Source organism: Bombina bombina, chromosome 4 (genome assembly GCF_027579735.1).
Source record: "Bombina bombina isolate aBomBom1 chromosome 4, aBomBom1.pri, whole genome shotgun sequence".
Lineage (NCBI taxonomy): Eukaryota > Metazoa > Chordata > Amphibia > Anura > Bombinatoridae > Bombina > Bombina bombina.
In genome coordinates, this window is record NC_069502.1 from 875,326,046 (window position 1) to 875,341,211 (window position 15,166).

Sequence of the window (15,166 nt, forward strand, 5' to 3'; positions counted from 1 at the left end):
GGTAAAGTGTAAATTGGTTTGTGATAAACAAGAGTGACTGGAACACATAACAAGAAAACCTCAGTTTTTATATAATATGACTGATGATCCCTTCTCTGCTGTAGGAGGTACTCTATAATCTAATAACGTTATGGTCTAGGGAGTTGGCTTTTGTCAGGCCTCTCTTGAGCCAGAGTGTATAGGGGGGAAATTCAGCGGGCAAGAGCCGCTCGGTATAAGAGGGGATATTATGAGGGGGGCGGAGCCTTTTAAGATAGCTATATAGTATACAAAAGTTGCCAGAAATGTTAGGTTTGATAATGGTGGTATACATGATTTGGAAAGTCTTCTAAATAGCATCATGAATACGCATACATACAGGTAATGTCTATGTGGGGGGTATAATTTGGTATTGTGAGTTGAATTGGCTATTTCTTTGTATCGTTCATGATGAAGGGACAAATAGGGTCTGAGGGGGAACAGACGTATATCCTGCAAGTATATTGTATCAATTAAGGAGTATGATTGCCTACGAACCCTGGATATCAGGCTTATGTAATGAAGAGATATCCTGAACTATACTTGTATGAGGAAGTCACTGCCAAGTTTAACTCAAATAAGGGGTATTGTAAGATATGTGATAAAGAAGGGTAACTCCAAGTAAATTTATGTGCAGGGGAAAAAAGTAGTATGTATGGAATGCGGAGGGCCACTGCACAAGCCCCTCTCCTGGGGAAGTGCCAGCTCTAGGCGATGTGGGTAAAAGGGATATGGGTATGACCCGCAGGCAACAAGTACCGGCGGGAAAGGGAGAAGAGGGGCTCAACAAGGACCAGTATTTTGTCCAAGTAATAATTTCCGCACAGGGAGCATAATTAATTAGAGGCATAATTGACATAAGACCTGCCATGAATTACCCATATATATATATATTATAATAAGGAAAGGATTGCATGCTAGAATTTATGATGGAAGGTTTAGCGGTTTACAGAAACCTATTCCCATATAGCAAGGTCTAGTACGTTATGCAAAGGGGACTGGGAAAGGTAAAGGAACAGTAGATATACTTCTGAATAGCCATACAAACATCTCAGAGCTTAAAAAAAACAAAAAAAACAATGCATTCACTTCATGATGGCTGTGTATGTATGCACTCAAAGATTATGAGATCACCCTAGTAGCATACAGGGATCACGGCAGGGAGACATGTCTGTTAAGGTGTAAAGCAGGGGGTAATCGCGGGATCATACAATAAAACATATGCAGAAATAGTATACATGTTATATACAACAGTACCCTTTAAGAGACATATTAGTTAACAAGATAACTATAGTAACAGTATTTAGTAACCCTAGGTTGTAAGCTGTTATTGAGTGCAAAGAGTTCTTTAAATTAAATCTCAAGAGGTATAATCTAGGCAGGCTGGAATATTTGTTAGACTAGTCTAGGAGACCTGTGGTTAAATTATTAACTGGCTATTTTCCCCCAATTCTCTATCCAGCGCAGTGTCACAATCCTTAAATATGGATTAAGTATTTTGGCATGTGTAACATCATGAAAAAAAGCTAGACAATACTCATGTACAATTTATAACACTGAATAAGTTGGGTTTGTAGAAAGATTAACCAATACTTATGAGAACAAGACAAACCAAATTCAGCCATCTTTATCTGTGTTGTTAATACAGGCTAATAACCTATCTAGGCATGAAGGTCTAACTGAAAAGGTAGCTGCACTTGTATTATGCAGCAAATATAGGCCTGTGAGGGTGGTATATGACAATGGGGTTTCAATACATACTCATCTCGCACATATTACCCCAGGTATTATACAAACATATGAGTAGGAATAAGCCATTAAGAAGTGGTTAAGCATAATCATCCAACATATTAACACATAAACATGCACAAATGCTAAGAAGGGATATAGATACAACTAGATTTCACGTTTAATATAAGATCTCCAAATAGATGCTTAAATATCCATGTTCAGTCTTTTTTCAAGCTTTGACGCCTTCATGTACGACTGAGCCTAAGTAACTCTGTGGAGTAAGATAGGGATCTACTATTGTAATCCTAAATAATTGGAGGGTTATGTCGCACGGAGAACTCAGTTCACTATGAACTGCAGGGTAAAACGGATCTCCTTATAACTAACCTAGGTATCAAATTCAGTCTTCTATATTAACTGCCTAGTGACTTATAGATTAGTCCCCAGCAATTATGTTTGAAACTTAGTCAATTTTAGCCCACTCCAGCTCTGAGGCATACATTATATTTTCTCTCATTGTCAACCCCCTGTAGGGAGGAATGCTTTAGCGCTTGCTGAGTATTTATACCTCGAGGCGTTAGTAAGTAAGAGCCGGTGCCCTTGGCATCAAGGCAAGTATCAGTCAATACCTCCATTATGGATAGTCCCTGCAGATCCTGGAGTCACTTCAGCTAGTAAGTGTTTCAGCGCTAGTACTCCGCACTGTATCAGGGTCATATACCGGTCCGGATCTAATGCATCAGCACTCTCCGATGAGCAGATTCTGATTCCTGGGGTGACAGTTTGAAGTTGGGCTGGGCAATCATGGTGACTAGGTAAGGCCGTGGAAAGCATGTCATCATGTGTGCGCACCCCAGGAAAAGATAGGGACTCCTCCAGTTCTGACTCTGCTTGATCGGTTAGAGGGAGGTAAAGGTCCGGCGTGCATCCCTGCTCTCCTGTCCCAGTATTCAGCAAAGACATGTCAGGGGGGATCTCTGAGTGTTCCTGAATTTGTCCTGCAGATGTAGCGCAGCTCTCGCCCCACAATACACGATCTGTGTTCTCGGTCTCATGTCTTAGTTGCGGTGCAAGGGTTAATAGGAGCGACATTAAGTCTTCTTTTAAGCTTTTGAAGTGCCGCTCTAATAGGTGTTGAGAGCGTTGTTCCCATATTTCTAGGGCTTCCATATCCGCAGATTCCCCACGTGGTGTGGCTTGAAGCTTAGTATCGGCCACGAGCTCACGAGATGGCGTATCTTTGGTTTCTTTAGATAAAAGATGGGCAAAGTTAGGTGTCTAGTATGTAATGAGGGAAGTTTGGGCACTTAGTATGTAATTTAAATTTAATAATTATGTCTGATGGCCCAGAGCTTCACAGACACACGTCCAGTTGCCTCAGCAGTCAGCTCCGCCCCCTATGTTTTTTATATACCTCCCTCTGTATCTGCAAAGTTCGGATGTCAGGGTAATGCACAGGGGATTTGGCTATAGTAAATGCTGTGGGATCTAAGTGTGTATCGAGGAGATCGGGTGAATGCGCTATAGGAATCGAACTATATATGCCGGCTTTTAGTTCTATCTGAGATTCATTCACATTCCCTTCTCCTCACACGTCAGATTATGGGCGTGGCCTTACGCGTTTCGCGGGCTGCTCCCGCTTCGTCAGAGGCTATGCCCATTCTGTCCATAATCCGCCCTTATGTGTCATTCTATTGTATACGCCCCTAATGTTGATTGGATTAAACCAGGGGCATGTAAACAGTGGGTGTCATCTGCTTTGTACAATATTGGCTGGTCTGCCGTAACATATACCTGTTTTGCTAAAAAAATATATAATAACATTCTATTAACATTTAAATATATAAACAAACAAATAACTAGCTGTTTGCAATTACATTTCATCACAGAACATCGATAAAAGCATAAAAATATACAAAACTTAAAACCGTGTCTTAAAATTCATATTAAACACAAAACGAACACATTTAAAATTTATACTGTTGTTAATACATAGTGGAGTATAATATAATTAATTTAGTCCAAAGGATAAAAACAGTTCACATAGAATTAATCGAAAAATTTCATATGTCCTTTTCTTAAAGAGACATATATGGTATTTTTCATATGGAGTAAAATCACTAATATGAATGGAGAGTATAGTAATGTTGATATTATTTTAGTACATAGCCAAATATTAGTGACGCTAATAATAGGCATATTCTTTTTCTTTATGAAATTCTTGTGGTGCATCCCCCTTCATGACCTTAAATATCCAAAAAGGCTGCTAGGTCAATGTCACGATTCAAACCCCCTGGACCCATAGTTTGTAACCTATGAATCCAGAAGGTTTCACGTTGTCTAAGTTGTAGAAGGCGATTGCCCCCTCTCACATTTCTTTTTATAGGTTCAATCCCAATAACAGTGAGACCCGTACTGTCCTTATTGTGGGTCTCTAGAAAGTGAGCTGACACACCATGGGTGCTAAGGTGCTCGCTGAATCTTGTTTTTATAGAGCGTTTGGTACGCCCTTTATAGATCTTATCACACAAGCACCTTAATAGATATACCACATAATTTGTTTTACATGTCATTAAATCTTTGATTTCATATTTCCTATCGCCATTTGCTGCCCCAAAATAGTGATTATTGGAATCTATATCCAAAAAGGCTGCTAGGTCAATGTCACGATTCGTTGTCTAAACCGCAAACGGTTTTGGGCTAGGGCAATCGTGTTTTTGCAAGCTATTTTCATTCCGCTGAAATTACAAATGCAGTGAAATCATGGGGGGGGGTGATTTAGGGATTAATAGTTTTAATTACTGTTTGCGATTTGGGGGGATGGCGGTTTAGTGGTTAATAGTTTATTTAGGTACTTTGCAATGTGGGGGGTGGCGGTTTAGGGGTTAATAGCTTTAATTTGTGTTAGCCATGTGGGGGATGGCTGTTTAGGGGTTAATAGGCTAGGGACTTATGGTATGGTGTGTTTTTTTTCACATTTTTTCTCCATTGCTTCTATTGGGAATTTGGAAATGCGAGGTTGTTTGCGCTAGTAGGTTGTTAGTTTTTCTCCCCCCCTCCCACTTTTTTGTCTCCATTGATTTTTACGGGGGGATACATGCATGCAAAAACTCTTAGTTTAGGATTTTTGGGTTACTGCTAGCGCAAAATGTTTTGTTTTTTTCTCTCAACTTGTAATACCAGCGGAACCCGACAAGCACAAAACTTAACGCTAGCAATGTTTTTGCTAGCGCAAAAAAATAATATTTACGTCACTTGTAATCGAGCCCAAACTGTTTTATGGTAAAGTTATAAAAACAAGATCATGTGATATAAAAACTGACCCTGCTTTATTTGTACAGGCTCAGATAACGCTGATGTAGTGAAAGTTGAGATAACAGAAGATCAGGTGAAGATTGAGGAGGATGAAGTTCCTATAAATACAGGTGATTAGCGCATATTAAATAAAGGGAACATTCTGTGATTGTGACATTTTGTGCCATGTAAATAAATATGTATCCAAATGGTTACACAGCAGGCACATGTCAGTGTGTAGCTCAGGGTTAAATGGATAGTCTAGTCAAAATTAAACTTTAATGATTCAGATAGAGCATGCAATTTTAAGTAATGTTCTAATTTATTCCTATTATCAAATTTTCTTCATTCTCTTGCTCTCTTTATTTGAAAAACAACAATGTAAGCATAGGAGCCAATCCATTTTTGGTTCAGCCCCTGGGTAGCGCTTGCTGATTAGTGTCTAAATGTAGACACCAATCAGCAACCGCTACCCACGTGCTAAACCAAAAATGAGCAGGCTTCTAAGCTTACATTCTTGCTTTTTTAAATAAGAGATAAAAAGCTAACAAAGAGAAATTGATAATTGTCATAAAAAGTTGCTTAAAATTGCATGCTCTATCTGAATCATTTAAAGTGAATGTACATTTTGATGGTAAAGTGCCCGTTTTTTTAAAAATTATATTAAAAACAGGGGCACTTTAATTCATCAAAATTTACATTTCACTTGTGTTGTGTAAAAATACTTACCTTTAATCTTGATAGCCGCTCCAGCTTCCCCCGGTCGTTTTTTTACTACTTACTCAGCAAAACATTATTGGAAATAACGATGACTGAATACATATTCAACTGTGTCGGATCATGAAGAATGATTGGCTATTTCATGATGACACTATTCTGAGGGCGGGTTCTTCTTGCTATTAAGAGCCAGTTAGTGAGCGGCGCGGTCATCCTTTGAAAAAGCTATTAGGGCGAAACATTTCAGGGACGTTAGGGCAATGGTGAGGAGTCTTTGAGCTCCTGTATTTTAGACAGCCTCAGGGTGCCTTTTCTATTTTGTTGGTACAATTATCATATAACTATTCCTGTTAATTAATATAGTGAATACATCTCTTACAGTGTGGTTTTTAGATTTAACTACCTAGGGTCTGTCTCTATCCATTCTGACAAGTTCGCCAATAATCTGACCTAAATAGTTAGGGTCTGATCGAGGGCTGGCATTAGGTACACGTCTCTCACTGAACTTACCGATCAGAGGTAAAGGTTACAGTACTTAGAATAATACAATAGTGATTTATATATTTTTATATTTACCTGTACTGACCATACAAGAGAACAGACCTACACTATAAATATGAAACTAGACTAAATTTAATAAGTGTTGCTGACCGCACTGCCTATAGTTCTATCACACACTAATGAATTATCTTGAATGCTATTTTAAAGCTGAAGCGGATATATGAATATATGCTCAATGTGCAAAGGTGTTATTTATACTGCTACTAGCAACAATAATTTTTCAAATAAGAGTTTCATGTTGTTCAGAACTTAATCTAATATATGGACAAAAACAATTTTATTTATATACAATGTTTCTGAGACCTAAGTGCAATTAACTATCAAGCTATTGCAAGTAACCATATAATTGGATAAGTAAAAATTGGTTTTGTTAGTTAAACAATTTGAATACACACTTTTGGCTGTCTACTAACCCCATCGGGGATACATTAGTTGACGCAGATATTTACAGTAATTTTGGTGTTTCTTCTTCAACATACTGTGTGGTATTGAGCACATAGACTTTATTTATGCTCACCTAATCTAAGGGAGTAGCTTTACAACCCTTATGTTTAATATCTAGTTATATAGCTCCTAAGGCATATCAGCTTTGGTTGTTATTTTAGTAGTGCTGCATTTATCAGTTAAAAGGTAACAAAGTAGATCTATTTAATTCACAGAGCGTATACTTAACCCCTGTGGGTGGGCACCTCCCACCAGCCACGGACAATTAATATACCACACTCAAGCCGAGAATACATTGTTACTATTTATACCCGGTGGATAAACAATTTAACTTACAGACACATCGCATTGAGAATAGAATTCAGTTTCTGAATATATAGGCAGTTTCACTACTTAGCAGGACATTTATATAATATTACATCTTTCTTCTACAAGATACAACAAGTCCACGGATTCATCCTTTACTTGTAGGATATTATCCTCCTGCTAACAGGAAGTGGCAAAGAGCACCACAGCAGATCTGTCTATATAGCTCCTCCCTTGACTCCATCCCCCAGTCATTCTCTTTGCCTATACTAAGTAATAGGAAGGGTAAAGTGAAAGCGGTGATAAAATGTTAGTTTTTATTTTCTTCAAGCAAGATTTTTTTTAAATGGTACCGGTGAGCAGTGTTCCATCTAAGGTGAGTTTTGTGTGCGGCCCAGCAGTGAAATAGTTCATAAGAGAATTATACCTTGCAGTCTGCATTGTGCAGGGTTTGCTTATTGCAGGATGTGGTTAACTAATTAACTGTTTCACTGCTGGGCCGCACACAAAACTGGGCTTAGAGGGAACACTGCCGGTGAGTGCTATTTTTTCCCAGGCAGCAGATGGATGAAGATTTCTGCCTGGAGACAGATGATCTTAGCAGCTGTTACTAAGATCCATAGTAGTTCCCACAGAATGGCTGAGGAGTACTTAAGAAACATTGAGGTATATTAAGTCATTTTTTTCTGGAGACACTGTGTTATTTCAGAATTAGCTGACAGTATCCCCATGAGGGAAGTGGTAAGCAGCAATCCTAATGTGAAAGAGAAGGGTATTATTGGACCTGTATGTTGGGCTGTAAAAATGGTTGACATTGATGACATAATGTTTGTGGGCAAACGATTCTATGTTTGGAGGTAAATTAACGTTTTTTTGTGACAAACGTTTTTATTCATAATGGCAATGGAGGGTGCACATGGCTTCTGTTAGACCTGGGTATATGAACCCACATGGCTAGGTTTTTAGACCGCTTTATAGCAGTTCTTTTGCAAGGCTGTGAGACATCAAGGTAGATGGGCGGGGCCTATTTTTGCGCCTCAGTTGCACAGTTATATTCCCCATGCAAGCATCAAGCTCTAGCTCCGGTGGGCCTCTCAGGAGAGTTTGGGCCTAATCGAAGAGTTAAACTGATTTCTCTTGTAAGATGTATCGAGTCCACGGATTCATCCTTACTTGTGGGATATTCTCCTTCCCAACAGGAAGTGGCAAAGAGAGCACCCACAGCAGAGCTGTCTATATAGCTCCTCCCTTAGCTCCACCCCCCAGTCATTCTCTTTGCCTACTCTAAGAAACTAGGAAGTGTAGAGCGAGTGTGGTGACAAAAATGTTAGTTTTTTATTTCTCAAGCAAAAGTTTGTTATTTTAAATGGTACCGGTGTGTACTATTTACTCTGGCAGAAAAGGGATGAAGATTTCTGCAAGGAGGATTATGATCTTAGCACTTTATAACTAAGATCCACTGCTGTTCTCACAAGGGCTGAAGAGTACATGAAAACTTCAGTTGGGGGAATGGTTTGCATGCTAAGCTGCATATGAGGTATGTTCAGTCTATGTTTTTTCTAGACAGACTGTGTTAATTATAGAAAAGGCTGGCAATATCCCCATGAGGGAAGGGTAACCTGTATTCAGACACTTGGATAGGAATTTCAGCTTGCTTGAAGGGCTCATAAGTTACTGGTGACACTGTTAGGAAAAAACGTTATTGTTTGTTCAGTAAATGATGCAATTATAACGTTTTTTTGAAGGGACTAAAGGGGTCATTGTGGCTTGTTTTTGTTTTTTTTTTAACCCACATGGTTAATTAAGAGACACTCTGGTGTTTATTTGATAGGCCTCAAAACATCGAGTGAGGTGGGAGGGGCCTATTTTCGCGCCTCAGTTGCGCAGTTTCTTTTCCTTAGAGACATCCAACTGCTTCTCCAGTGGTTCCTGCTGTGTTTGAGGGCTGTAAAGGAGGTTTTTCCCCCACAAATCGTTCTGAAGGGCAGGTAGGCGCCACAGCAGAGCTGTGGCAAGATGCTGAGAGTCTTTTCTCCAACATAGGTGTGTCCGGTCCACGGCGTCATCCTTACTTGTGGGATATTCTCTTCCCCAACAGGAAATGGCAAAGAGCCCAGCAAAGCTGGTCACATGATCCCTCCTAGGCTCCGCCTACCCCAGTCATTCTCTTTGCCGTTGTACAGGCAACATCTCCACGGAGATGGCTTAGAGTTTTTTAGTGTTTAACTGTAGTTTTTATTATTCAATCAAGAGTTTGTTATTTTGAAATAGTGCTGGTATGTACTATTTACTCAGAAACAGAAAAGAGATGAAGATTTCTGTTTGTATGAGGAAAATGATTTTAGCAACCGTAACTAAAATCCATGGCTGTTCCACACAGGACTGTTGAGAGCAATTAACTTCAGTTGGGGGAACAGTGTGCAGTCTCTTGCTGCTTGAGGTATGACACATTCTAACAAGACGATGTAATGCTGGAAGCTGTCATTTTCCCTATGGGATCCGGTAAGCCATGTTTATTACGATCGTAAATAAGGGCTTCACAAGGGCTTATTAAGACTGTAGACTTTTTCTGGGCTAAATCGATTCATTATTAACACATATTTAGCCTTGAGGAATCATTTTATCTGGGTATTTTGATATAATAATATCGGCAGGCACTGTATTAGACACCTTATTCCTTAGGGGCTTTCCCAAAGCATAAGCAGAGCCTCATTTTCGCGCCGGTGTGGCGCACTTGTTTTTGAGAGGCATGGCATGCAGTCGCATGTGAGAGGAGCTCTGATACTTAGAAAAGACTTTCTGAAGGTGTCATTTGGTATCGTATTCCCCTTTGGGCTTGGTTGGGTCTCAGCAAAGCAGATACCAGGGACTGTAAAGGGGTTAAAGTTTAAAACGGCTCCGGTTCCGTTATTTTAAGGGTTAAAGCTTCCAAATTTGGTGTGCAATACTTTTAAGGCTTTAAGACACTGTGGTGAAAATTTGGTGAATTTTGAACAATTCCTTCATGTTTTTTCGCAATTGCAGTAATAAAGTGTGTTCAGTTTAAAATTTAAAGTGACAGTAACGGTTTTATTTTAAAACGTTTTTGTACTTTGTTATCAAGTTTATGCCTGTTTAACATGTCTGAACTACCAGATAGACTGTGTTCTGAATGTGGGGAAGCCAGAATTCCTATTCATTTAAATAAATGTGATTTATGTGATAATGACAATGATGCCCAAGATGATTCCTCAAGTGAGGGGAGTAAGCATGGTACTGCATCATTCCCTCCTTCGTCTACACGAGTCTTGCCCACTCAGGAGGCCCCTAGTACATCTAGCGCGCCAATACTCCTTACTATGCAACAATTAACGGCTGTAATGGATAATTCTGTCAAAAACATTTTAGCCAAAATGAACACTTGTCAGCGTAAGCGCGGCTGCTCTGTTTTAGATACTGAAGAGCATGACGACGCTGATATTAATATCTCTGAAGGGCCCCTAACCCAGTCTGATGGGGCCAGGGAGGTTTTGTCTGAGGGAGAAATTACTGATTCAGGGAACATTTCTCAACAGGCTGAACCTGATGTGATTGCATTTAAATTTAAGTTGGAACATCTCCGCATTCTGCTTAAGGAGGTATTATCCACTCTGGATGATTGTGACAAGTTGGTCATCCCAGAGAAACTATGTAAAATGGACAAGTTCCTAGAGGTGCCGGGGCTCCCAGAAGCTTTTCCTATACCCAAGCGGGTGGCGGACATTGTTAATAAAGAATGGGAAAGGCCCGGTATTCCTTTCGTCCCTCCCCCCATATTTAAAAAATTGTTTCCTATGGTCGACCCCAGAAAGGACTTATGGCAGACAGTCCCCAAGGTCGAGGGAGCGGTTTCCACTTTAAACAAACGCACCACTATACCCATAGAGGATAGTTGTGCTTTCAAAGATCCTATGGATAAAAAATTAGAAGGTTTGCTTAAAAAGATGTTTGTTCAGCAGGGTTACCTTCTACAACCAATTTCATGCATTGTCCCTGTCGCTACAGCCGCATGTTTCTGGTTCGATGAGCTGATAAAGGCGGTCGATAGTGATTCTCCTCCTTATGAGGAGATTATGGACAGAATCAATGCTCTCAAATTGGCTAATTCTTTCACCCTAGACGCCACTTTGCAATTGGCTAGGTTAGCGGCTAAGAATTCTGGGTTTGCTATTGTGGCGCGCAGAGCGCTTTGGTTGAAATCTTGGTCGGCTGATGCGTCTTCCAAGAACAAGCTACTTAACATTCCTTTCAAGGGGAAAACGCTGTTTGGCCCTGACTTGAAAGAGATTATCTCTGATATCACTGGGGGTAAGGGCCACGCCCTTCCTCAGGATCGGCCTTTCAAGGCAAAAAATAAACCTAATTTTCGTCCCTTTCGTAGAAACGGACCAGCCCAAGGTGCTACGTCCTCTAAGCAAGAGGGTAATACTTCTCAAGCCAAGCCAGCTTGGAGACCAATGCAAGGCTGGAACAAGGGAAAGCAGGCCAAGAAACCTGCCACTGCTACCAAGACTGCATGAAATGTTGGCCCCCGATCCGGGACCGGATCTGGTGGGGGGCAGACTCTCTCTCTTCGCTCAGGCTTGGGCAAGAGATGTTCTGGATCCTTGGGCGTTAGAAATAGTCTCCCAAGGTTATCTTCTGGAATTCAAGGGACTTCCCCCAAGGGGGAGGTTCCACAGGTCTCAGTTGTCTTCAGACCACATAAAAAGACAGGCATTCTTACATTGTGTAGAAGACCTGTTAAAAATGGGAGTGATTCATCCTGTTCCATTAAGAGAACAAGGGATGGGGTTCTACTCCAATCTGTTCATAGTTCCCAAAAAAGAGGGAACGTTCAGACCAATCTTAGATCTCAAGATCTTAAACAAGTTTCTCAAGGTTCCATCGTTCAAGATGGAAACCATTCGAACTATTCTTCCTTCCATCCAGGAAGGTCAATTCATGACCACGGTGGATTTAAAGGATGCGTATCTACATATTCCTATCCACAAGGAACATCATTGGTTCCTAAGGTTCGCATTCCTGGACAAACATTACCAGTTCGTGGCGCTTCCTTTCGGATTAGCCACTGCTCCAAGGATTTTCACAAAGGTACTAGGGTCCCTTCTAGCTGTGCTAAGACCAAGGGGCATTGCTGTAGTACCTTACTTGGACGACATTCTGATTCAAGCGTCGTCCCTTCCTCAAGCAAAGGCTCACACGGACATCGTCCTGGCCTTTCTCAGATCTCACGGATGGAAAGTGAACGTGGAAAAGAGTTCTCTATCCCCGTCAACAAGGGTTCCCTTCTTGGGAACAATTATAGACTCCTTAGAAATGAGGATTTTTCTAACAGAGGCCAGAAAAACAAAACTTCTAGACTCTTGTCGGATACTTCATTCCGTTCCTCTTCCTTCCATAGCTCAGTGCATGGAAGTGATCGGGTTGATGGTAGCGGCAATGGACATAGTTCCTTTTGCGCGCATTCATCTAAGACCATTACAACTGTGCATGCTCAGTCAGTGGAATGGGGACTATACAGACTTGTCTCCGAAGATACAAGTAAATCAGAGGACCAGAGACTCACTCCGTTGGTGGCTGTCCCTGGACAACCTGTCACAAGGGATGACATTCCGCAGACCAGAGTGGGTCATTGTCACGACCGACGCCAGTCTGATGGGCTGGGGCGCGGTCTGGGGATCCCTGAAAGCTCAGGGTCTTTGGTCTCGGGAAGAATCTCTTCTACCGATAAATATTCTGGAACTGAGAGCGATATTCAATGCTCTCAAGGCTTGGCCTCAGCTAGCGAGGGCCAAGTTCATACGGTTTCAATCAGACAACATGACAACTGTTGCGTACATCAACCATCAGGGGGGAACAAGGAGTTCCCTAGCGATGGAAGAAGTGACCAAAATCATTCTATGGGCGGAGTCTCACTCCTGCCACCTGTCTGCTATCCACATCCCAGGAGTGGAAAATTGGGAAGCGGATTTTCTGAGTCGTCAGACATTGCATCCGGGGGAGTGGGAACTCCATCCGGAAATCTTTGCCCAAGTCACTCAGCTGTGGGGCATTCCAGACATGGATCTGATGGCCTCTCGTCAGAACTTCAAAGTTCCTTGCTACGGGTCCAGATCCAGGGATCCCAAGGCGGCTCTAGTGGATGCACTAGTAGCACCTTGGACCTTCAAACTAGCTTATGTGTTCCCGCCGTTTCCTCTCATCCCCAGGCTGGTAGCCAGGATCAATCAGGAGAGGGCGTCGGTGATCTTGATAGCTCCTGCGTGGCCACGCAGGACTTGGTATGCAGATCTGGTGAATATGTCATCGGCTCCACCTTGGAAGCTACCTTTGAGACGAGACCTTCTTGTTCAGGGTCCGTTCGAACATCCGAATCTGGTTTCACTCCAGCTGACTGCTTGGAGATTGAACGCTTCATTTTATCGAAGCGAGGGTTCTCAGATTCTGTTATCGATACTCTTGTTCAGGCCAGAAAGCCTGTAACTAGAAAGATTTACCACAAAATTTGGAAAAAATATATCTGTTGGTGTGAATCTAAGGATTCCCTTGGGACAAGGTTAAGATTCCTAGGATTCTATCCTTCCTTCAAGAAGGATTGGAAAAAGGATTATCTGCAAGTTCCCTGAAGGGACAGATTTCTGCCTTGTCGGTGTTACTTCACAAAAAACTGGCTGCTGTGCCAGATGTTCAAGCCTTTGTTCAGGCTCTGGTTAGAATTAAGCCTGTTTACAAACCTTTGACTCCTCCTTGGAGTCTCAATTTAGTTCTTTCAGTTCTTCAGGGGGTTCCGTTTGAACCCTTGCATTCCGTTGATATTAAATTATTATCTTGGAAAGTTTTGTTTTTAGTTGCAATTTCTTCTGCCAGAAGAGTTTCAGAATTATCTGCTCTGCAGTGTTCTCCTCCTTATCTGGTGTTCCATGCAGATAAGGTGGTTTTACGTACTAAACCTGGTTTTCTTCCAAAAGTTGTTTCTAACAAAAACATTAACCAGGAGATTATCGTACCTTCTCTGTGTCCGAAACCAGTTTCAAAGAAGGAACGTTTGTTGCACAATTTGGATGTGGTTCGCGCTCTAAAATTCTATTTAGATGCTACAAAGGATTTTAGACAAACATCTTCCTTGTTTGTTGTTTATTCCGGTAAAAGGAGAGGTCAAAAAGCAACTTCTACCTCTCTCTCTTTTTGGATTAAAAGCATCATCAGATTGGCTTACGAGACTGCCGGACGGCAGCCTCCCGAAAGAATCACAGCTCATTCCACTAGGGCTGTGGCTTCCACATGGGCCTTCAAGAACGAGGCTTCTGTTGATCAGATATGTAGGGCAGCGACTTGGTCTTCACTGCACACTTTTACCAAATTTTACAAGTTTGATACTTTTGCTTCTTCTGAGGCTATTTTTGGGAGAAAGGTTTTGCAAGCCGTGGTGCCTTCCATTTAGGTGACCTGATTTGCTCCCTCCCTTCATCCGTGTCCTAAAGCTTTGGTATTGGTTCCCACAAGTAAGGATGACGCCGTGGACCGGACACACCTATGTTGGAGAAAACAGAATTTATGTTTACCTGATAAATTACTTTCTCCAACGGTGTGTCCGGTCCACGGCCCGCCCTGGTTTTTTAATCAGGTCTGATAATTTATTTTCTTTAACTACAGTCACCACGGTACCATATGGTTTCTCCTATGCAAATATTCCTCCTTAACGTCGGTCGAATGACTGGGGTAGGCGGAGCCTAGGAGGGATCATGTGACCAGCTTTGCTGGGCTCTTTGCCATTTCCTGTTGGGGAAGAGAATATCCCACAAGTAAGGATGACGCCGTGGACCGGACACACCGTTGGAGAAAGTAATTTATCAGGTAAACATAAATTCTGTTTTTTTACCGGTTTTGGCGTTTTTTCAATCCGGTTTTGCCATTAAGGGGTTAATTGTTTATTTGCATAGCTGTGCAAAGTTACTAAGGCTGTAAGATACTACTGTAACATTTTCGTTAAGTTTACTGCTTTTTAAAACTGTTTTGCAGAACTTGTGCAGCTTTTTTTCTCTTAAAGGCACAGTACCGTTTTATTTCTAAGTGT

General features: G+C 41.3%; 1 protein-coding gene across 2 annotated transcripts in view; it reads left to right on the forward strand.

Moving 5' to 3' along the window:
• The window catches only part of LOC128657395 (zinc finger protein OZF-like), a 227,495-nt gene that overhangs the window by 111,288 nt on the left and 101,041 nt on the right, over positions 1–15,166 (forward strand). The window contains exon 8 of one of the 2 annotated variants that reach the window (XM_053711726.1): positions 5,091–5,174. The exons of the other annotated variant lie outside the window; for it this stretch is intronic. Coding sequence (XP_053567701.1) covers positions 5,091–5,174 — 84 coding nt within the window. The remainder of the gene's footprint in view (positions 1–5,090; positions 5,175–15,166) is intronic. 2 annotated transcript variants of the gene reach the window in all.